Source organism: Bos indicus x Bos taurus, chromosome 3 (genome assembly GCF_003369695.1).
Source record: "Bos indicus x Bos taurus breed Angus x Brahman F1 hybrid chromosome 3, Bos_hybrid_MaternalHap_v2.0, whole genome shotgun sequence".
NCBI classification, from domain to species: domain Eukaryota; kingdom Metazoa; phylum Chordata; class Mammalia; order Artiodactyla; family Bovidae; genus Bos; species Bos indicus x Bos taurus.
Genome location: NC_040078.1, coordinates 767,385 through 791,854, shown reverse-complemented (window position 1 = coordinate 791,854; position 24,470 = coordinate 767,385). Strand labels below are relative to the sequence as shown.

The 24,470-nt window shown below is 37.2% G+C and overlaps 1 protein-coding gene across 3 annotated transcripts in view; it reads right to left on the bottom strand.

The window, feature by feature from the left end:
- Positions 1-1,482: 1,482 nt before the first annotated feature.
- MPC2 (mitochondrial pyruvate carrier 2) overlaps positions 1,483-24,470 on the bottom strand; it is a 30,664-nt gene continuing 7,676 nt past the window's right edge. For all 3 annotated transcript variants that reach the window (XM_027526442.1, XM_027526452.1, XM_027526432.1), the window contains 4 exons: positions 13,735-13,775; positions 4,811-4,895; positions 3,734-3,845; positions 1,483-1,711 (listed from right to left, as the gene is read on the bottom strand). In XM_027526442.1, the coding sequence (XP_027382243.1) occupies positions 1,675-1,711; positions 3,734-3,845; positions 4,811-4,895; positions 13,735-13,775 (275 nt within the window). In that variant the 3' untranslated portion in view covers positions 1,483-1,674. The remainder of the gene's footprint in view (positions 1,712-3,733; positions 3,846-4,810; positions 4,896-13,734; positions 13,776-24,470) is intronic.

Sequence of the window (24,470 nt, the reverse complement as noted above, 5' to 3'; positions counted from 1 at the left end):
CCATATAGAAAAGAGCAGGTTTTAATGAAAGGAAGTGAAATACCAATTCAATACATGCATTTTAATAAACTTTTTGTATCTAGGCCAATTTTCATAGTAAATTTTATGCTCAATGCTTAACCCTAGAAAACACGTGCACATGCGTGCACTCCTATGCCAAACAAATTTAACAGGGTGGCTTGAACAGAGGAAGCAGTAATAATTTGACCCTTCAGGACCTTTTGCTTGTGTCAAAATTTTTAATCCTTCCTCTTCAAGTATATAGAATGCTGAAAGGAGAAAAGATAAAATTTTCAGTTGTTAATTGCCAAGTTTTGTTTATAGTATATTATTATACAAAAAGCTCTTTGTCACTTGCTTCTACCAATTTAGAAATAACTGGCTTTGTTCGTTCCTCTCACTACAGTTCTAACAGGACTGGTTTTCCTAGGATTTTCAAAAGAAAGCTCAGTACTACAAATGGGTTTTTGAATCCAATATGAACCTTCATAATGGGACAAAGGTCACATTTACAGAAAACTGACTTATGTCCCAGGCACTTGGCAGGACACTTTAACTTGCCCAAAGTCAGAGATTATGTCACAGAGCTAGGATTCATATTCAGGTCTGCCTGACTGTAGAGCTTTTCTGCCACATCACATTGGTTATTGAACGTATTTCAAAAATTTATAAATCCATTTTTACTCTGTAGCTGTAAAAGAATTTCACACAATATGTTAGGGAAAACACTGAAACTGCCTGCCCTGGCTAGGCACCGTAGCAACCATTTGCATGAATTATTTTTTGACAGGTGGTCCAGGTAAAGAATGCAGAACCAACAAGTGACCACCAACCAGAAGAATTCAGGAAAGGTCAAAAGGAGATGCCACCTGTCTTACTGATCTTCCAGAATCCTCCTCATTGAAGTCCATTTTGGCTGAGCAATGGCTGGCTGAGCCACCAGGAAGGACCCTGAGTCAGAATGATTGGCCAGAGACAATCTGGTAACTAATCCCATCACCATAAAACCTGAGACTGTGAGTCATGCAGCAGAGTCCTCCTGCTCTTCACCTAAGTGCCCCTTGCTTAATAAAATCTCTTGCTTTGTCAATACGTGTCTCCTTGAACAATTCATTTCTGAGCGTTAGACAAGAGCCCCCATGGGTCACCCTTCCTGCAACAAATACACAAAAAAATATGTTCTTCTTTTCTTATGTTAAGACAGTTTGAGGTCATGTTGCTGGATATTCTATGACCCATTTCTTACTCTCTTTAGCTCTATTTCCTTTCACCATTAGCTACCTCATCATCCTTCGCTATACAATCTATTAAACCTTCCAACTATCTTTTGACTCACTGGAATACGTGTGCTCTTCTATACACACACTTTGGTTGACTAGAACAGAAGGAGGCCCATGGTATGTATGAGCAATATGATTTATTATGGACAAATAGTAGAAAAAATGCTACTAATATCCACAAGTAAGTTCCTTAAGTCATATGTAAAGAGACAATATTATTAAAAGTTTGCTTTATTTTTCAGTTGAATCAAGTATCAATACTATCTCCCAATTACATTGTATGCCTTACAAACATTAGCACAGTTAGTATCACCTCATCAACAACCGAATAATAAATCAAACTAGGTCCCGGTGGTTATGTCCACATCTACATTGCCAGGGTGACCAGGAACTCTTATTTGTTTGCTTTAGCTTTTAGTTCTTGGTTATATCTATAAAGAAAACAAAAAGAAAAAAATCATGAATCACAATAAACACATTCATTTCTTAACTAAAATTTTTTTTTCTTTTTTTTGGTTGCACTGCATAGCATGTGGGATCTTAATTCCCTGACCAGGGATAGAATCCATGCTCCCTGCAGTGGAAATGTGGAATCTTAACCACTGGACCACCAGGGACGACCCTAGATAATATTTATAATAAGAAGAGAATGAGAATCATATTCCATCTCTTCTTTTTCACTAGTCAAGAGGCTATAGAGTTGTAAACACAATCTTCCCAGGGGCTTGTAGGTAGAAATATGCAGGAAGGAGAATAACCTAAGGACTTTATTCGAATCTGGCTTGAAGCTGTCAAAAAGTCTTAACTGACTTACAGTTTGTTGTACGAAAGTATTAATTTAAGAATATTTTCATTCTTGAACTATATGAGAGTATGACAAATGTGAACATATGTATAAAATTTACCAAAACATAGTCACCTAGAGTTTTTAATTTTATACTCACAAAGCATCTTTCCTGAGAATAAAATCAGTTGGCAATGGGCCTGTCTAGTCACTAACAATATAATTCTGTGACACAGGCTGGCTACTGGGTTAGGAGGTGTAACATTTAAGTTTGTTGAAACTAAGGACAATTTCTTCAGTTCTCATTAATTCTCAATTCTCATTAATTCAAAGAAGAATTAACCACAAAGCTACAGAGTCTTTCTGTTTTACAACACCCTGGGCTTCATTTACTAATTTTCTCAGCTGAAAGCAGAGTGGAAAACTGAACAAGCACAAAAAGGCAGCTATTCTATGAAGCCTATCTTACCTCCCATATTTCTCAAAAGGTCCTGATTTCAAATATTCAACCATATTTTCCTGAGTGTTCCAGAGAGTCCAACATTTTTATTTCTAACTACATCTCTCAATCTGCTATTTTAATTGTAAGGCTAAACATCTTTTCGTTAAATTGTATCTGAATTTCTGATATTTTCTGATATTAGAAATTACATTTCTGAATGTGGCACTTAGTGTTCTCATAGCTTTACAATCATGAATTAATATCAGGTTAAAATAAGATGGTGTATGAGAAAAGTACTCTGTGAATAAAATACAGTGATTTTATTTTGTTTATATTGATATAAGTTAAGACCTAAAAATGGTTATCAGGCATTTATAGAATGAGTGAGTATTCATATCTGTTATGTGCTAGATTATTAATTAAGCTGCAAGTAAAGCTAGGTATGGTACAGATGAATTAAATTAAATGCACTATACACTACAGACGGAGAAGGCAATGGCACCCCACTCCAGTACTCTTGCCTGGAAAATCCCATGGACGGAGGAGCCTGGTAGGCTGCAGTCCATGGAGTTGCTAAGAGTTGGGCACGACTGAGCGACTTCACTTTCACTTTTCACTTGCATGCACTGGAGAAGGAAATGGCAACCCACTCCAGTATTCCTGCCTAGAGAATCCCAGGGACAGAGGAGCCTAGTGGGCTGCCGTCTATGGGGTCGCACAGAGTCGGACACAACTGAAGTGACTTAGCAGCAGCAGCAGCATACACTACAGAATAGAATGCTTTCTGAAAAGAAGGTATATTATATAGCTCAATGTTTTCTAATTTTTTATTGAGATCATTCAATTTTTTTAGCCAAAGAAAGCTGTTATTCATAACATTTTTTTGTAATTTAGGAAGGTCCTATGGTTTAAACAAAGCCAGAGTCTTCATCTAAGCTCATTCCAGAGTGTTAGCTAGTCACTGACAAATAATATTAATTACTGAATAAACAGTTTCAAGGGCTTCCCAGGTGGCTTGGTGGTAAAGAATCTGCCTGCAATATAGGAGATGAGGGTTTGATCTCTGGGTAGGGAAGTTTCCCTGGATAAGGAAATGGCAACCCACTCCAGTATTCTTGCCTGGGAAATCCCATGGACAGAAGAGCCTGGTGGGCTACAGTTCATGGGGTCACAAAGAGTCAGACACGACTGAATGACTAAACGACAACAAAAACATGGTGAGCTTACCTCCAAATACGAAAGAGCTGAGAGGCTCCTGCTGTCCCAACAAAGAAATTAACAGCAAATAGACTCCAGTTTTTTGGAATAATTACAAGTGAGTATCTTGACCAAATAAAGCCTGTTGAAATAAAATATTTTTAAAAAACAGCATAGGTATTGCTGCAATCTTATCTAAACATTTAATATTAGAGTAAAATAGACTATGATTTTATTTTCTTGGGCTCCAAAATCACTACAGATGGTGACTGCAGGCATGAAATTAATAGATGCTTGTTCCTTGGAGTAAAAGCTATGACAAACCTAGCAAGGATATTAAAAAGTAGAGACATCCCTTTGCCAACAATAGTCAAAGGTATGGTTTTTCCAGTAGTCATGTATGGATATGAGGGTTGGACCATAAAGAAAGCTGAGTGCTGAAGAACTGATGTTTTCAAATTGTGGTGCTGGAGAAGACTCCTTTTTTTTTGGAGAAGACTCTTGAGAGTCCCTTGGACAGCAAGAAGAGCAAACCAGTCAATCCTAAAGGAAATCAACCCAGAATATTCATTGGAAGGACTGATGCTAAATCTGAAGTTTCAGTACTATGGTTATAGACCTGACTCACTGGAAAAGATCCTAATGCTGGGAAAGATTGAGAGCAGGAGGAGAATGGGGCAACAGAGGATGAGATGGTTGGATGGCATCACCAACTCAATAGACATGAGTTTGAGCAAACTCGGGGAGTAGTGAAACAGGGTAGCTTGGTGTGCTTCAGTCCATGGGGTCGCAAAGAGTCAGACACAACTTAGCGACTGAAAAACAACAACAACAGCATAAAGTAGGGAAAAAAGGTTATAATCTGAGATTTAATGAAGTTGGTATAATTCAGGTTACACAAAACACTCAGTTATTACATCAAAGAAAAATTTTTATAACCCTTCTTCTGCCTTCTTCGGCTATAGTCTAATAACTGCTTAAAGGTAATACCATTAGTTTCTTTGTGTGTGAGTGTGCATGTATGTATTTCAAATGTTAAACAATCAAGTAAATTGATGTAAAACTAATTATTGAATGTCCTATATGGAAGATATTCATTTAATTTACCTGTAGCCATCAAAACAGCAGACTGAGCCGTGCTGAGTTTTTCTGCAGGTCTGGCCATGTCAGCCAATCCAGCACACACCAGCCCCTGGAAATGAACATTTTTTTCAATGTTACTCTTTCTTAGAAGTGGAAGTATCAGAAAGCTGTTATACTTTAAATTTCTTGGTTAGACAATTTTTCCTTAATGTCGAAGTATACATGGTCATTTCTTCTCTGGCATATTTTTAATACTGTCTTTTATAGAATAATTCTACTCATACTCCACCACCAGCATCAGTCAGAAAGTTTAGTAATGAGTCCTAAAAGAATATTAGTTATGCTACTCTACCACACAGATTAGAATACATAATAGAATGATTTTTATTGATGAAAAATTCACTCCTACATAAAATAAAGAGATACTAGGACAATGAACCCCTATATACCCATCACCCAGTCAACAATTATTGAGATTCTGCCATGTTTACCTTTCCTCCTCCCTTTCTCCTTTTTTCTTTAAGTGTTTTAAATCAAATTCTAAACATGTCATTAGAAAATATGGTCTTAAGAAATTCATTTTCAGGACTTCCCTTGGGGTCCAGAGGTTAGGAACACGCATGCCAATGCGGAGGACATGAGCTGGATCCCTGGTCTGGGAAGAGCCCACCTGCCAAGGGGCAGCTAAGCCTGGAGCCACAACTATTGAAGCCTGGGGTGTTCTAGAGTCCGAGTTCAGCATCTGCTGAGCCCGCCTGCTGCAACTACTGAAGCCTGAGTGCTCTAGAGGTGGTGCTGGGCAGCAAGAGAAGCCACTCCTCACTGCAACTAGAGGAAGCCTGTGTGCAGCAGCGAAGACCCAGGAAAGCCAACAATAAATAAATACATACATTCATTTTCAGGTTTTATTGAATTCCTAAAAGATGCATGAAACACTTAAAAAAAAAAGGTTTTTTCCTCCTAAATAGAACACATGCATACTTGGGAATTTATACACAAATTTAAACCAAATTAAAATGATTTTTATTTAATAAAGTCAGTGGTTCAAGAAAGCAGTGATTCTGGCTCAAAGAGTGGCAAATGGTTAAATACAGAAGTGGAAATAGAGGTATATCATGACTAACACTACTTTTCTTCATAATTTCCATCCATAGTCATCTAGTTTTCTTCTCAAATAGCTCCAAATCATCACTCTTACATTCTTCTTCCAGGTCCTAATATACATTTTCTCTCATTATTTGTTCCACTTTGGCAGGGTGGAACACTGCCCTTGTATAGGGGAAGAAGGGGACTGGTTTCTACCATTATTCTACGCGGCCCATGTATTACTACACTGTGGCTTTTCAAGCAGATTTATGATGATAGAGGCTATATTCTAGCATTGTCTTTTGAAAGAAGGTAGCAGCCATGATTTTGTTTATGCTCAGCGTATACATTTCATTTTTCTAGGACATGTTAGTAATCATTCTCTCTCACAAAGGTCCTGAGTGCCCTCTCCCACAGTTCTTTTTCTCTCTTGAAATCATCTTCTCTCTTAATATGTATGTACATATTTTCTGATCCATTTACAAAGACGTTGTAGATATCATGCCCTTTGACTCTCTAGTATTTTAGTGTATATTTGCTAAGAACAAGACTATCTTCCCATTTTCTTAAATATCTATAATTTAATCACAAAATTTCACATAGACAAGACACTGTTGTCTAATATACAGTTCACAGTCAAATTTTGACCCAGTTAAAACTGCCCCAAAATGTCTTAAAAAATTTTTTTTCTTGTCTTAGAGTGGTTACGTCAGGAGAATACACTGCATTTGGATGTTACACCTTTTAGTCTTCTTCTGAAGTTGAAGTGTAGTTGGTTTGTAATACTATATTATTTAGTTTCCTTTCCTGAATTTCTAAAAATCCTTATTTTCTATACCACTCTAATCTCATGTAAATTATCTAGAAAATCTTATTGTGAATTTACTTATCTCTGTCATTTACTAGCTTGATGACTCTGGTCAAGTTACATAATACTCTCTCTTTTTTTTGGCCATGCCGTTTATTCGATCTTAGCTCCCTGACAAGGGATTGAATTTGGGCACCCTGCAGTGGAAGTGCTGAATCCTAGCCCCTGGACAGCCATGGAATTCCCCATAACACCTGGCTTATATTCTTCACATATAGAATGAGAGTATTAATAGCTACCCTTGCAAGAGTGATATATGATTAAATGAGATAATATGATTTAGAGATATTTAGCATAGTGTCTGGAAAATATTACTGTTAGCAACGACAAACAGTAGTTTACATTTTTAGAGGAACAGAGGTAAGGGAATAATAGTCTCTGTACCCTTTCCTGTATTTCTAGCCTCAGGGGCTAGAAGGTCGATGTTCCTCTTCTTTATTATGAACTTTACTCAAATAATAGAACTGTAGAGTCAGAGAGTGCGTGGAGTACACTGAAAGACTGTGTAAATTACTCCCTAACATAGGAAGCAAGTACCAATTATAGAAAGGTCCAAAGTGACTTATAAAGGGGGTCATGTAAGTGTTTAAGAGCCTAGGTTTTGAAGTCAAATTAGACTTGAGGGCTCACATCCTGAGTCCGTCGTCACTTAATAACAGTTTTAGTTCTTTGAACCTCAGTATCTTTACATCTCAGATTTTTTCTGGTGAATATTAAATATGAGACAGTGTATTAAATAACCCAATGTAGACAGTTTAGCATCTAGCAGATTCAAGTTATTTCTCTGCTTCCATCAATTAAAAACTGGTTTTCAAATGTGTGTGATTCTTTCTGGCACCTGGTTATCTCCACTGGGTGGAGTAAATACTCATCAGATAGTGTAAAACATTTTTTTCCTTCTTTTCTTGCAATATTTTCTCCTCTAGTTAAAAAAAAAACAATTCACATAATACTTTTAGAGGAGTGTAAAAAACAATGAAAAACCACTATATAATATTCCAATTCCAAACACTTAAGAGATAGCAAAGTTCTCAAGAGTCTAAACTGTGAATTAGCATATGTTAGGAGTTACAGCTGGAAAAGCAAGTAGTTAGATACTAAAAATCAGCATAGATAATCTTAAAACAGTTTGACTTATTCCTAAGAACAGAAAAATTAGCTACACAATATGGTGTAGTTAAATATAACCACACCAGAGTTAAATATAACCTAGTCTGTGCAAAAAGACTATGAGCAGAAAGAAAAAAAAGCTCTGAATTGACCTTCACATAATAGTTTCCCCAGGTTAGCCAAAGGGCTTCCCTGATTGCTCAGTTGGTAAAGAATCCGCCTGCAATGCAGGAAACCCCGGTTTGATTCCTGGGTCAGGAAGATCCCCTGGAGAAGGGATAGGCTACCCACTCCAGTATTCTTGGGCTTCCCTTGTGGTTCAGCTGATAAAGAATCACCTGCAGTGTGGGAGACCTGGGTTCGATCCCTGGAGGCTACCCACTCCGGTATTCTGGCCTGGAGAATTCCATAGACTGTAGTGGGCTAATTATTCTGTATTGCACTCATGCATTTTTGCTCTCACCAGTTCAGTTTTATTTTTATCAAGTCATTGTAGTTCTCCTCAGACATGTTTATACGTTTTGTTGCAGAGAAGCCAATTCTGACTCCATGTTGGAACTGTTTCTTTGACTTGCTTTTTGCTGCTTTTGTTATTATAATTATACAGAACAGCCTGCCTTGGAATCCTGCCCCCCTGTCTGACTATAAAGTGCCTTTGTTCAGAACCTTGTGCACCTGTAGATGGCAGGAGGGAAGAAATCAACACATCCCCTGCCTGAGGCTTGCCATTCCAGGAGACTGGCAAGATTAATGGTCTTTTTACTTTGCTTCCTCACCTTCCCCATCTCTGATCTATAAAAGAACCTGGCATCAAGATCCCGATAAGATGGTTATTTTGAGGAGTTAGGCTGCCATCTTCTTGGCCAGCCAGCTCCTCAATCAGTCTTCCTTGCCTCAGTCCCTCATCTCTCGGATTCACTGGCCTGTTGTGCAGCGAGCAGAGCAGAGCAAGTTTGGGTTCAGTAACAGTTTTATTTTTTAATATAATTTATCTAATTTAATGAACTAGGTAAATAGCTGATATACAAAAAGAGGGTTGCTATTTCTATGAAACTAAAGTGATTGCTTTGGAAAGATTGAATAAAGGTAAGTTGTCAAACTTGCTATCAAATTTGGTGTAAACAAGACAGATACAAAAAGATTGGTAGGGGGAAACATGGAAATCTAGCAGGTTTCTATTACCAGACTATTATGAAAAAGTCTATAAACTTGGTCTGATTTAAAGACAACTAAACTAAAATTATACAGGATGCACTGTGGCTATAATTCTTCCATGATAAATGATGTGGAACTCAAAATCAGTGGATCCACACACAAAGCCCTGGCATTATAGCAAATGATTGATAAATGAATATGTGTTTGTAGTCTTAGGGTTAAAATAGTTAAAGTAAGAATGCTCAAACTACCACACAATTGCACTCATCTCACACGCTAGTAAAGTAATGCTTAAAATTCTCCAAGCCAGGCTTCAGCAATATGTGAACCGTGAACTTCCTGATGTTCAAGCTGGTTTTAGAAAAGGCAGAGGAACCAGAGATCAAATTGCCAACATCTGCTGGGTCATAGAAAAAGCAAGAGAGTTCCAGAAAAACATCTATTTCTGCTTTATTGACTATGCCAAAGCCTTTGACTGTGTGGATCACAATAAACTGTGGAAAAGTCTGAAAGAGATGGGAATACCAGACCACCTGATCTGCCTCTTGAGAAATTTGTATGCAGGTCAGGAAGCAACAGTTAGAACTGGACATGGAACAACAGACTGGTTCCAAATAGGAAAAGGAGTACGTCAAGGCTGTATATTGTCACCCTGCTTATTTAACTTCTATGCAGAGTACATCATGAGAAACGCTGGGCTGGAAGAAGCAGAAGCTGGAATCAAGATTGCCAGGAGAAATATCAATAACCTTAGATATGCAGATGACACCACCCTTATGGCAGAAAGTGAAGAGGAACTAAAAAACCTCTTGATGAAAGTGAAAGTGGAGAGTGAAAAAGTTGGCTTAAAGTTCAACATTCAGAAAACGAAGATATGACATCTGGTCCCATCACTTCATGGGAAATAGATGGGGAAACAGTGGAAACAGTGTCAGACTTTATTTTTTGGGGCTCCAAAATCACTGCAGATGGTGACTGCTAAAAGACGCTTACTCCTTGGAAGGAAAGTTATGTCCAACTTAGATAGCATATTGAAAGGCAGAGACATTACTTTGCCAACAAAGGTTCGTCTAGTCAAGGCTATGGTTTTTCCTGTGGTCATGTATGGATGTGAGAGTTGGACTGTGAAGAAGGCTGAGGGCCGAAGAATTGATGCTTTTGAACTGTGGTGTTGGAGAAGACTCTTGAGAGTCCCTTGGACTGCAAGGAGATCCAACCACTCCATTCTGAAGGAGATCAGCCCTGGGATTTCTTTGGAAGGAATGATGCTAAAGCTGAAACTCCAGTACTTTGGCCACCTCATGCGAAGAGTTGACTCATTGGAAAAGACTCTGATGCTGGGAGGGATTGGGGGCCGGAGGAGAAGGGGATGACAGAGGATGAGATGGCTGAATGGCATCACTGATTCGATCGACGTGAGTCTGAGTGAACTCCGGGAGTTGGTGATGGACAGGGAGGCCTGGTGTGCTGCAATTCATGGGGTCACAGAGAGTCGGACACGACTGAGCGACTGAACTGAAATGAACTGAACTGATGTAGTATTATTTTTTAGAATTATCCAGTTTGACCTTTATGATTATTTGATTTCAAGGCTAAGAAGGATTCAACCATAGTTAAATATCTAAAGAAGCACAGTCTAAAATTCTTAAGGTAGAACTTATGTGAGAACAAGACACAGGAGTTTCTATGGTTGTGAGGTCATCAGGAGACTATGCAGCATGTCAACATGAACTTAAAATAGATTTTTTTAAAGGAGATAGTGGAGAAAGCACTTATGAGTATATAATACTGTTAATGTTTCAAAACTCTGATAGATCAGATCAAAGAACCACCAAAGCTATTGGTAAAATAAAGAAACATCTAAATTGTGGCAAATTTGTGATCAGAGGACCCCTCACAAATTTACTGTAAATACAGTAAGTCATTCTTTTAACTTTTTTTGGTAAATTTTTACTGGAGTATAGTTGATTCACAATGTTGTATTAGTTCAAGTGTACAGCAAAGTGAATCAGTTATACATACACATATATCCACTCTTTTTAGATACTTTTCCCATGTAGGTCATTACAAGGTACTGAATAAAGTTCCTATTGCTACACAGTAGATCTTCATTAGTTATCTAGTTTATCATTCTTACTTTTTAAATAATGTTTCTAGAAACAATATTTCAGAAATTAATTCCACTTTGTAGATACATAATTTTAAGTGTTGGTTGGGAGAGAAGAGGAAATATACCTTTTATAGTATTTTTTTTTTTTATACTACACTGCTTTTAAATGCTTAGAGTATTAACAGAATCATTAAAGTTGATATTCTGTAATTTCTTTTTTAAACTGATAGAGCCTTTTTGCAATATACAAATCTAAAAAAAAGAACTGCTCCCTAGTTCTCTGTAAATATAGTCCCCAATCACTAATTTACTCTAATCCTGTTTTATAGGTGAGACAAAAGGGCACAGATAGAACTTGCATAAGGCCATAAAATTGAGGGATAGCTAATTCCAGTTCTAACATTCTTTTTTCTTAAATTTTTATTTTATTTATTTATTTTTTCCCAATTCCATATGCCTTTATTTTATTTTTACTTTACAATATTGTATTGGTTTTGCCATACATCAACATGAATCCGCCACGGGTGTACACGTGTTCCCAATCCTGAAGCCCCCTCCTACCTCCCTCCCCATACCATCCATCTGGGTCATCCCAGTGCACCAGCCCCAAGCTTCCTGTATCCTGCATCGAACCTGGACTGGCAATTCGTTTCTTATATGATATTATACATGTTTCAATGCCATTCTCCCAAATCATCCCCCCCCTCTTTTACTCCCACAGAATCCAAGAGACTTTTCTATACATCTGTATCTCTTTTGCTGTCTCACTTACAGGGTTATCGTTACCATCTTTCTAAATTCCATATATATGTGCAGTTCTAACATTCTTAACTACTTAGATTTACAACTGAGTTTCTGAACTGTTCTAACAATTTAAAACTACACATTAAAAAAATAAATAAATAAAACTACACATTTAAAAGAATCAATATATCCTACAACCCAACAACAAAAAAAACCTTTATTAAAACTTGGGCAAAGAGGTTAAATACTTTTCCAAAGAAAATGTAAAAATGGTCAATAAGCATATCAAAAGATGCTTAGCACAGCTAATAATATTAGGGAAATGCACATGAGAACAACGCACCACTTCACACCCACTGAAGTGTATTAAAGGGTATTATAAAACAACAACGAAAGTAACAAGTGTTGGCAGGGATGAATGGAAACTGGAAACCTTGTGATTGCTGGTGGAAACTTAAAACAGTGCAGCCACTGTGGAATATAGTAAAGCAGTTCTTTAAAAGATTAAACACAGAATTACCATATGATCCAACAATTCTATTTGTAGTTATATACACAAAAGAACAGAAAGCAGGGTCTGGACCAGATATTGTATGGACACCCAGGTGTCTATCAACAGAAAACTGAAAAAACAAAATGTGATACATACATACGATGAAATATTATTCAGACTTTAAAAGGAAGGGAATTCTGACACAGATGAACCTTAGGATACTATGCTAAGTGAAAAACGCCAGGCACAAAAAGACAGATACTGAAATACTGTATGATTTCATTTATAGAAGATACCCAGAGTAGTCAAATTCACAGACAAAGTAGAATGCTAGTTGCCAGGGGCTGGGGAAGAGGGAAATGAAGAGCTATGGTTTAATGGGTTCATTGTTTTAGTTCTGCAAGATCAAGAGTACTAGATCACAACACTGAGGAACAATTACCCTACAATTAAAAAAAAAAATTAAAAGAAGAGTACAGGAGATTGGTTGAATAGTGATATACTCAACTCTAAAAAAGAGGTTAAGATGTGAAATTTATGTGCATTTTATTACAATAAAAAGCAGAAAGCCTGTAGTTTTCAAACTTTAAAAGTCATCAGAATCACCTGTAGAGCCTATTATTAAAACACAAATTACTGGGCTCCACCCCCATAGTTCCAAATTTAGTAAATCTGCAATGGGGCCTGAAAATTTGTGTTTCTAACATGTTCCTGGATGATGCCAAGGTTGCAGGTCTGGGGATGACATTTTGAGAAGCACTGCATCAAGCCAAAACTGGCCCTTCCAACACAAAATCAATGACTTGTTATTAATAGCCATTACAATTACTTCTTTTCAGCTAAATGAGAACTTTATGAATGGAAACTCTGGCATAGGATAAAAGCATTTACTGTGGAGTCAGAAGTTCCAGATTCTATCATTTACCAAATGTTAATATATATATATATATATCCTGGATAAATTCTGCTTTTTGAGACTAATTTTCCTTGCCACTATTTTGGTGTTAGTATCTTAAGTTCTCAAACTAAGTTAATAACAAAAGTTAATTTTGGGCAGGGGGAGGGGGGAGTTCAAACCAATTTAATGTTTTACATAGTCAGAAAATTTTAGAATGAAGTTTCATGTTCTTAGGGCCCACAATTATAATCTTTTTGATGATAATAAGTTCCCCAAAGGGCTCCTTATCTAAGGAGTTCAAAAGACCCCAAGTAGGTAGTATGCTTATAGAGTAAAAATGATATATCTGAGAATATTTACGTGAAATTATTTCAAGCCGTATCATGAACATTTAAAGTACATCCTTCAGAAAAGTTACTTCAAATTAATAAGCTCTTTTAAAGAATATCTTTTTCAGTAGCATCAGCCAAAACCTAAGACTTACCCATTTCATAATTGGAGCCCAGAAAAATACTGTTCTGGGACCTGGAAAAAAAAAAAGAAGGAAAAATTTAGCAAGTAACCAACTATTTTCTATATGTCTTTTAAACAGCTATCACCAAATTTCAAAAACTCAAAGATTTATCAATCTATTTCTAATAATTATTACTGTGCTTTCTGCATGCTTTGTATTTAAGTTAAAATTTAGAGAGTCACCATGGTATCAATTTTTCATACAAGTTGTTTGATTTCCTTGTCAATTCTCTGTATTTTTGAGAACTATCAAAATTAGCTAAAGTATAATAGAGGCAGTTTTGAAAACTATTCTCAGTGTATTTTGCTTTGAACATGCAACTTTATTTATCATTTTATTTAAGGATAATCTTCAATTTGAGGAAATGATAAATTATGGAATTTTTGTGATGTAAACCTCAGTAGATATATATATGTATATATTTACTAATTCTATTAATATTTATTATTATAAATGATGTCACCACATGTATTCTAGTAAAACTTCTTACAAAATTCTATTTTTCCTAGTAAAAAATTAATGAACCTAACCTAAAATTAATTTAACCTAACTTTAAAGGGCATACAAGAAAGGGGAAAGTCCTTGTTTTAGTTATCCTGGTACTCATCCACCTCATGCAAAATGTTCAATAAATGTTGACAGTATTTTTGAAATACTGTCAATATTTTGAATATATTTGAATTTCAAAATAGTGACGGTATTTTGAAAAACAACTCTGGTTTTCCAGATAACCTGGAATTTGAGAAGCACTGTGAATTTCAGAAACAAATAAGCAATTTGTTTCAGAGCTGGAAGTAAACTCACAGATCATCCTTCATTTTTACCAATAAGGCTCAGAAGAGTTCCATGACCTACTCAAGTCATGTGGGTAGTAAGCCCAGCATTGTAATTAGAAACTAAATGTTCTAACTCTCAAACTTGTGCTCTTTGACGAATAACCAATAACATAAGTTCTTACTCTTCCAAATCACACATCTCTTTTAACCTTTCAGGGCATACAGTGACAGTAAAAAAACAGATTTGTCCATGGTAAATCAAAAGCTAAATCCAATACACATCACAGCACTTAATACGGTATATATGTTCTCTACACACTGGATCAACAAAAGACACTTATTTCTTAACATAATTTCACATAAGATTTTTAAGCCAATTCAAAATGTAAAAAGTCTAATTATATTCATTATTATTTCTACCTTAATATTCCACTTTACTTTGTAAAAATAAATAAATCACATCTAAAAGGGCATAATCACCCAATGTAACACATTTATTTCTCTTCATCTACTCTAGTAATATTTCTCAATAGCACTATCAGGTAAAGATGTTTTTTTTTTTTTTTTCCAATTTTACCCCTAGTAGGTGAGCACAGGAATACCAGACCACTTCACCTGCCTCCTGAGAAACCTATATGCAGGTCAAGAAGCAACAGTTAGAACCGGACTTCGAACAACAGACTGCTTCAAAACTGGAAAACGAATACGTCAAGGCTGTATATTGTTACCCTGATTATTTAACTTATATGCAGAGACAACATGCAAAATGCCGGGTTAGATGAAGCACAAGCTGGAATTAAGATTGCTGAGAGAAACATCAATAACCTCAGATATGAAGATGCCACTACTCTCATGGCAGAAAGCAAAGAGGAACTAAGGAGCTTCTTAATGAAGGTGAAAGAGGAGAGTCTAAAAGCTGGTTTAAATTTCAACGTTCAAAAAAATAAGATCATTGTATCTGGTCCTATCCCTTCATGGCAAATAGATGGGGAAACAATGGAAACAGTGACAGACTTTGTTTTTTTTGGGCTCCAAAATCACTGTAGACAGTGACTGGAGCCATGAAATCAAAAGACACTTCTTGTAGAAAAGCTATGACAAACCTAGACAGTGCATTCAAAAGCAGAGACATTACTTTGCCACAAAGGTCCACACAGTCAAAGCTATGGTTTTTCTAGTAGTCAGCTATGGATGTGAGTGTAGGACCATAAAGAAGGCTGAACACCGAAGAATTGATGCTTTCAAATTGTGGTGCTGGAGAACTCTTGAGAGCCCTGTGGACAGCAAGGAGATCACATCAGTCAATCCTAAAGGAAATCAACCCTGAATATTCCTACAAGGGCTGATGCTGAAGCTCTAATACTTTGGGCACCTGATGCAAAGAACTGACTCATTGGAAAAGACCCTGATGCTGGGAAAGATTGAAGGCAGGAGGAGAAGGGGACAACAGAGGATGAGATGGCTGGATGGCATCACCGACTCGATGGACATGAGTTTGAAGAAGTTCCAGGAGATGGTGAAGGACAGAGAAGACTGGTGTGCTGCAGTCCATGTGGTCACAAAGAGTCAGACACGACTGAGCGACTGAATAACAACAACAAGGTGAATATTCACTGCCATTAATAAAGAAATGTTTCCAATCACATACATAAATAACATTTAAAAGATAAAATTGAATTAAACCTATTATTTAAAAATAACAGATAATGAAACTGAAAAAGCACAGAGCTAAAAAAAAGAAAATGCAGGGATTTAAGTTAAGATTTAGTTGCAGTTGTGGCTTTAATTTGTTGCAGAGATCATTCATTCATTCACTCATAGTAATTACTTCATGCTTTATAGTCTCCTAGGCAATAAGGATACATTGGCAAATCAGACAGTGCTGGCTTTTAATAAGTTAAGCACAGGCAGGTTAAGTAAAATCATATCTGTAAGCTGTATAAAAAACATTTAAGGGAAACAATTTTAAAGTGTTTTTCATCAAAACCACTCTAGTTTCAGTTATATTGCTGTTGCGAAGTCGCTTCAGTCGTGTCCGACTCTGTGGGACCCCAGAGATGACAGCCCACCAGGCTCCCCCGTCCCTGGGATTCTCCAAGCAAGAACACTGGAGTGGGTTGCCACTTCCTTCTCCAATGCATGAAAATGAAAAGCGAAGTCGCTCAGTCATGTCCGACTCTTCGCGACCCCATGGACTGAAGCCTACCAGGCTCCTCTGCCCATGGGATTTTCCAGGCAAGAGTACTGGAGTGGGGTGCCAAATACCACCACTCAAAAGTGAAAATTAAAGCAGTGATAATACTCCTTTTTGGGGTGCATTTTGGCTGAATTACTATCAAAAGTAGTTGGTTAATGTTAACAATAAGGAGAGAAATTTGAAAAATATAAAAAATGATATCTGATCCTTGTGTAACTTTTGCTTATTAATTAGTTCTAAGAAAGTATCAAACAGTATAAACCTTTGCTCACCTTTATCAATATTAAGTGATTGTAATGTTACAGTTTGGACTGTGCCACTATTCAACATATCATTGGTATATTTTTGTAGCCCTTTCAAACTAATTCAGTGTTCAATGTGATTTAAAATACAATGAGATTTAAAAATCAGATGTACTATTCAGTTCAGTTCAGTTCAGTCGCTCAGTCGTGTCCAATTCTTTGCGACCCCATGAATCGCAGCACTCCAGGCCTCCCTGTCCATCACCAACTCCTGGAGACAACCCAAACTCATGTCCATCGAGTCGGTGATGCCATTCAGCCATCTCATCCTCTGTCGTCCCCTTCTCCTCCTGCCTTCAACCCTTCCCAACATCAGGGTCTTTTCCAATGAGTCAGCTCTTCACATCAGGTGGCCAAAGTATTGGAGCTTCAGCTTCAACATCAGTCCTTCCAATGAACAACCAGGACTGATCTCCTTTAGGATGAACTGGTTGGATCTCCTTGCAGTCCAAGGGACTCTCAAGAGTCTTCTCCAACACCACAGTTCAAAAGCATCAATTCTTTGGCACTCAGCTTTCTTCACAGTACAACTCTCACATCCATACATGACCACTGGAAAAACCATAGCCTTGACTAGATGGACTTTTGCTGGCAAAGTAATGTCTCTGCTTTTTAATATACTATCTAGGTTGGTCATAACTTTCCTTCCCAGGAGTAATTGTCTTTTAAATTCATGGCTGCAATCACCATCTGCAGTGATTTTGGAGCCCCCAAAAATAAAGTCGGACACTCTTTCCCCATCTACTTCCCATGAAGTGATGGGACCAGATGCCGTGATCTTCGTTTTCTGAATGTATTATTACTAATATTTTACCAATAATCTAATTAGCTGTGTATTTACTTATATTGATAAATCTGGCTTATACATACGAGTTTCTAAGTAAGCTTATTTGCCGGGGTCCAGCCCCGGCTGATCCAGGGTATTCGAAGGAGAGACAGCATAGGCGACCTATTTATTTAAATATTTATCAAAGATATAAAGAGTAATAGAATGAGGATAGCTCAGTGAGGAAATTCAGTGGACAAAAGAGGCAGAGTAGCTTGGTTTACGCGGGAGACCAATAAAACTTCAAGACAAGAAGTTTGCACCACTTACGTAGGCCTCAGGCGTCCTTCCGTTCTCCCGAAGGAGAGGAGACACTGAGGCCTCCCCAGTCGGATCTTAGAAGCCCAGGCATAATTAGTAAGCATGCTGGGTTCCGCGCTCCAGATGGAGACTCAGCCAGAATTTGAGAGAGAGAGTGACATAGGGAGACCAAGTTTCAGTGAACAAGGCCCGCACTTTATTTTCCAAAGTAGTTTTTATACCTTAAGTTGTGCATAGAGGATACTGGGGGAAGGGGTGCAGTCATGCAAGGACAGCAGTTCCTGGTCCTAATCAAAGCCAGGCTTTCAAACTTATCATATGCAAAAGTTCAGGTGAATTACATCATCTTCTGGCCAGGAGGCCTGTTAACATTTTAAGAAACTTATTTTTCTCTAAAGGTGATTATTCCAAAGTCAGGCACCAGCCTCCAAAAAAGCATTGGACAAAGCTGCATTCCTATAGGGCAAAGGTGAGGTGGGCTCAATCAAGAAAAGAATTAACTCAAGGGTCCAAGGTTACAAACTTGAGACTACTACTTACATTTCTATACACCCATTATATCAATCAATACACTGCCAAGGACACAGTAGGTAAGGAGTATGGAGACTTAGCAGCAAACATTGGCCCAATAAGTGAAAAACCCTTCACCAATACAATTTCTAATCAATCTTTTAACTACTCAAAGCAATCTGTGTTTAGACAGTTTAGAACATCTCCTGCCTCTCACAGTCGGGAGGCTCTGAACAATCACATGTGGCCGGAAAAACCTATTCAGGCAGGCTAGAGGATTTCCAAAGGAGTTTGTAGGTTGAAACACTGTCACACCCAGGAATTATTAACTGGAGCTGTAAGCTAACTCTTTTTTCAGAGAGGTAGTGGGGGACAGCCCCCCATAAAGTCAGAGGTGTAGGTGAAAGCACAAAGCAGAAAGTAGGCAGACTCTGGTTTTGGGGGTAGATGCTCGAGAATTTCCAGGGGGACTCCTGAGGCTCGATCCCGCCTTTGCGTATGCCGAGCCTCCTTCCTCATGACCTTTATCATGGGTGGGGCTCCTCACGCTGGCTCCCGGCAGTGATAGAATTCTAGTTGAGCTATTCCAGATCCTGAAAGATGATGCTGTGGAAAGTGCTGCACTCAATATGCAATATGCACTCAATATGCAATATGCCGGCTCCTGGCACTTATTGAAACCCTAGAACATTTTTATATTTTTTTCCAGTTATAACTCAGTTTTATTGGCAAGCAAAGGATAGTACGCTCTCTAGGCCTGAGGGCGGGCTGACCCAAAAGGAGAGGCCTCAATCCCTCTTGGCTTCCTCCTTTTATATGTTTGTCTCCTTCCAGCCTTGAGCCTGCCCTATGCAAATTGGGCTGGCCCAGAAGGGGGCCTGGCTGTTTCACCTGAAGTTCTCACTCCTGTCAGTGGATTTTCCTTTGTTCCATTTTTGCAGGCTTTTTCCTTTGTCTTTTAGCCACCACTATTTTGGGCTCCTTTTTCCTATTCTAACTATCTAACATTCCCCCCCTCGAGATGGGAGGCCCAATTCTTTGGGAATAGGGGTGTTGAGGTCTCTCTGGCTACTTCCTGCTCAGCTGGGATGGCTAGGGGCATTGGGCCTCCCCCTCTTGCTCCTAGAACATTTAAACTTAATCCTAAAGTTCCTCTGTAATTTATCTTACTTTCTCAATCTTCAGGGAGCTGGATACCATCTTTAAACTAATAATTCTTTGAACACTAGGATATCATGGCATAGCCCCTATCTTTCCTTATGGGCCAAAACAATTATTCATCTTCCTATATACATATGACAGCTAGTCATTTTTATGTTTGACTATGTACTGTAAGTTTTCTATATTTTAAATTAGAGCAAATCTAGATGGTACTGAAATGGTTGCTGGGAGAGTTAAAACTATTAAGGAATTCTAAATTTTAATGTTCTTATATCTGAGTGAAAATCTATATTTAATTCCTGAGTTATTAATCTTTAATCCAGTGTCCTAAATTTTGTACTGTTCTGATCACAGGCACTATTACACTTCTAGAACTCTGGCACATGATTCCCTCTTCTAAATATTTGAACAAAATATGGAAACCTTTAGTAGATTAGGTTGGCATTTTGAAAGAAATGTTTAAAGGATAGAAAACATGAAGACATCGAGTTTCAAAATATAAATTCCTAATCCTAACTTGTTGTTTAGTCGTTAACTTGTGTCTGACTCTTTGCGACCCCATGGACTGTAGCTGCCAGGCTCCTCTGTCCATGGGATTTCCTGGGCAAGAATACTGGAATGGGCTACTATTTCCTTCTCCAGGGAATCTTCTCAACCCAGGGCTTGAGCCCACATCTCCTGCATTGGTAGGCAGATTCTTTACTCCTGAGCCACCAGGGAAGCCTAAGTTAATTAAATTTTAGCCCAGGACACTAGTTTTCAACCAGAGGTGATTTTGCTCCTCAGGAGACATTCACAATGCAAAGGACAACCCCCTACAACAATAATCCAGCCCCCAAAATACCTATTGTGCAAGGTTAGGAAACCTTGGTCTAGGTGGACTGACGAGCTAGGCAAATATGCAACTAGTTTCATGGCTCTAAATCTTAGCTCATACAGTCTCCTCCCAATAGTTGGCCTTGTCTTCATCTGGCTAACTCCAATATCCTTCTAAAACTCATCTTCCATCTCCTCAAGGAGTAGATTAAATGCCCCTTCTCTGAACTCCCAAAGCAGCAGCCTGTCTATTCTTCTATTGTTTTCTGCACATAACAATTGAACTGAACTGTTTATGCATCTATTACTTTAATTAGATAAAGTCCTGAAGTTAAAACCTGTTTCTTAGTTTTCCTAGACAAATAATATTTTTGAACAGAATTGAACTAGATGAACCATATCCAGGAGAGATGCTAATCAAAGATATTCAAATTTTAGGAAATTTGAGTATTTGCCTTGATACTGCTGCATCTTCAAGGATGAACTTCAGGACACCAGGTTCTCTTTACATCAGGGCTGTACTAGACTTTGACTCATTAGTTACTCTACTGTTACACCATGAGACTCCCCTTTTTGGCTCTTGAAAATTCTTTCCACGAGTCTGATGCCATAATGTGCTAATCCTATAAGTCAATCTTTTCAAACTCTCTGGTTACTTTATTTAGCTTGACTTTCTGAGATTCCTATCATCACACTTGGTTTATTTTCCTTTGTCGTATACAAAGTCTCAGGGTCATATGCAGTATCAATTACCAAGTTTATTTTTTATCCCTGCATGAAGCTTGCTTCATCACTCAAGGATAAGCCAATACACTGTCTTAGTCTCTGGCTTTGGATTCCCAAACAGACTCCATTCTTCTGTTTCAAAACTGATGCTTCCTCTTCTGTTACCCCAAAAACTGTTTCCTCTAGGGTTCTAGTTTCTTTACGAGCTGAAATGGTTGACCCTTCAGGGTTAATGAACAGTCAAGCTTTTCAGTAGCTTTGCCTGGTAACTGATTTACTCAACTGCCCTGTACTTGGTGGTAGTTTTAAAATATCAACTGCCTTTCTCCCACATAACCAAACTAAACAAAAACGTCAAACAGTAAATTATGGTTGCTAGAACAAAGGTCAAAAGAAGTTTAAGTATTTTATTTAGGGAATACTTTTAAACTACAAAACAAAGCCTAAATTAGTTTAACGACAGCTAAGCACTGAATTTAAAAACATCAGTAGCATATATATATTGTAATAATAAGACATTCTAAATTTCTAATTTTTCTGAAATGTCAGAGGATGCTGACAACTGACACAAATAATTAGAGATGTGTAAGTGCAAACAACAAGTAGTGTTTTCTTCATTGTTTAAAAAAAGGGGGGGGGGGAATAGCAATACCCATGATCATACAATAAGTAAACAAAAATTTTTAAAGAAAACTTATTTTACTTCATCCTTCCACTTTTTTTTTTTTCCACTAAATACCATTCATTTTTATTAACTGTGTGCTTAGTTGCTCAGTTGTGTCTGAGTCTTTGCGACCCCATGGACTGTAGCCTTCCAGGCTCCTCTGTCCATGGGGATTCTCCAGGCAAAAATACTGGAGTAGGCTGCCATTTCCTTCTCCATATCCTTCCACTTTTAAGTAGTCATTTTCTACCTTAAAAGTAAAGAAGTCAAATAAATGTAGACATGTATTAATTTAGGTATAGAGGCTATTTTCTTAAAAACAGCAGTCAATCAATAATGAAAATAGTAATGAGGAAACATCCCAACTGATTTTGACATTTAAAACATGAAACAAGTTAAAACAATTTTTTTTATTGAAGTATGGTTGATTTACAATGTTGTGTTAGTTACAGGTGTACAGCAAAGTGATTCAGTTATACATATATAAATGTATATATATATATAAATTTTTTTTCTTTTTCAGATTCTTTTCCATTATAGGTTATTACAAGATGTTGAATATGTGAAAGTGAAAGCTTTGCTTCCCTGGTGGCTCAGCTAGTAAAGAATCCGCCTGCAGTGTGAGAGACTTGGGTTCGATCCTTGGGTTGGGATCTGGGGAAGGGAAAGGCTACCCACTCCAGTATTCTGGCCTGGAGAATTCCATGGACTTTGTGGTCGGACACAACTGAGCGACTTCCACTTTCACAGTTGGTCCTTGAAGTATACAATAGGTCCTTGCTATTTACCTAAAACATGAAGCTTAGACAAAAATGTTTTGCAAACAGGTACCACCCAAACAGTGAGAATACAATGTTACACTATCTTTCCTAGATCTGGGAAAAACTGGTTTATGTTCTACAATGACACAGCTGTTCTCACTGAAGAGCATTAAAATAATAAAGTCATTAAATAATCATGATACCGAAAGTGATTATAATACCTTAACATCAAGATAAGCATAACTAGAGTATCTAGCTAACAATCATTATGATGAATGAAAAAGCTTAATTAGGCAGAAATTTTAAATTGCTGAAAATATACTGAATAAAAAGCAGCTCTTAAGAAATTTAACCTGAAGTCCAAGATGAGAAAAATGTATTCCCATCAGATGTAAACGTACATTCTTTTAGACAAACAATTAACTAACAACACATTTTCATCTTGTTTCTTACAAGTCCACTCTTGGAAGTTGAAAAAGATGTCAAATGCTGACTACTTACAACTATGAACTGTAATGTAAAACAAATGTATAGTTACAAAAGGGGAAAAGGAAGGTGGGGAGGGACAAATTAGGAGTATAGGATTAACAGATACAAACTATTATACATAAATTAGAGCCGCAACAAAGATTTACTGTAAAACTATGAACTATTTTTAAGCATAACAAAAAAATTACAAAGAATAATATAATGGTCATGTTCTCTTGTGTTGTTAAATGTTTGTCTGATTTTTAAAGTGAAACTTATGTTCTTTAAAGTTCAAATTTTTATGGAAGAATTTGAGGAATTCTGCAAGAGAATAATACAACCAAATATGTAAGAGACATATATTTTCAAACAAATTAACAAATCTAGTTGACTTGATGAACTTGTTAATAAAACAATGACATATTGATAATTTTATTTCCTAATTTCCTTATGTGAGAGGAATTTCTGCCAATGAAATACTTCATAAATTCTACCCAGAAAGAATGTCATTTACTGTATAATTCTCTTCCTAGGGAAAGATTTCCTTCCAGGAACAGAATAAGTAACTTTTACACACATGCAAATATACACATATACAAATACTGAATAGAGGTGCTCCCAATGTTGAAAATAAAATTCTTATTGAAAGCCGTCTACTACCCCACCTAAATCCTTTCATACAATTTCTTTACAGTTTATTGCTTTCAACATCCCTGAACTTTCCTCTGAAGTTCCTTGTATCAATCAAGTCCACCTTTTTGCTATCATGGAACCAGCTACTTACAAATTCTTAGAATTCATACAGGTTATTATTCTTTGACACAGATACTAACTGTCAAAAATTACTCATTTTTATTTGTACTAAAGCTAGTTCTGATTTCACATGGAGAATATGATGGGGCTACCATTTCAGAGTCAAGCAATCTTTCTATCTTCTGTAAGGCCTTGGAAAGAGCTTACTGAACTAGTACCCAGAACATCATGGGTGAATAATGATTTTTAAAATGTTGAATGAAAACAGGCTTTGATGAAAATGCCAAAGAAAATAACAGATGAAGTGACTAGCTATGATAGGTAATATGCATTTTAGGGTTGCTATAAAATTACTTATATAAAATACATAGCACAGCAAGGTAAAAATTAATTCCCTAAAACCTAATCTAACAATAATTATATAGTCTTCCCTGATGAAATCTGAGTTTCCTGAAGCCTCTAAAACTAAGAAAAGTCACAGCAGA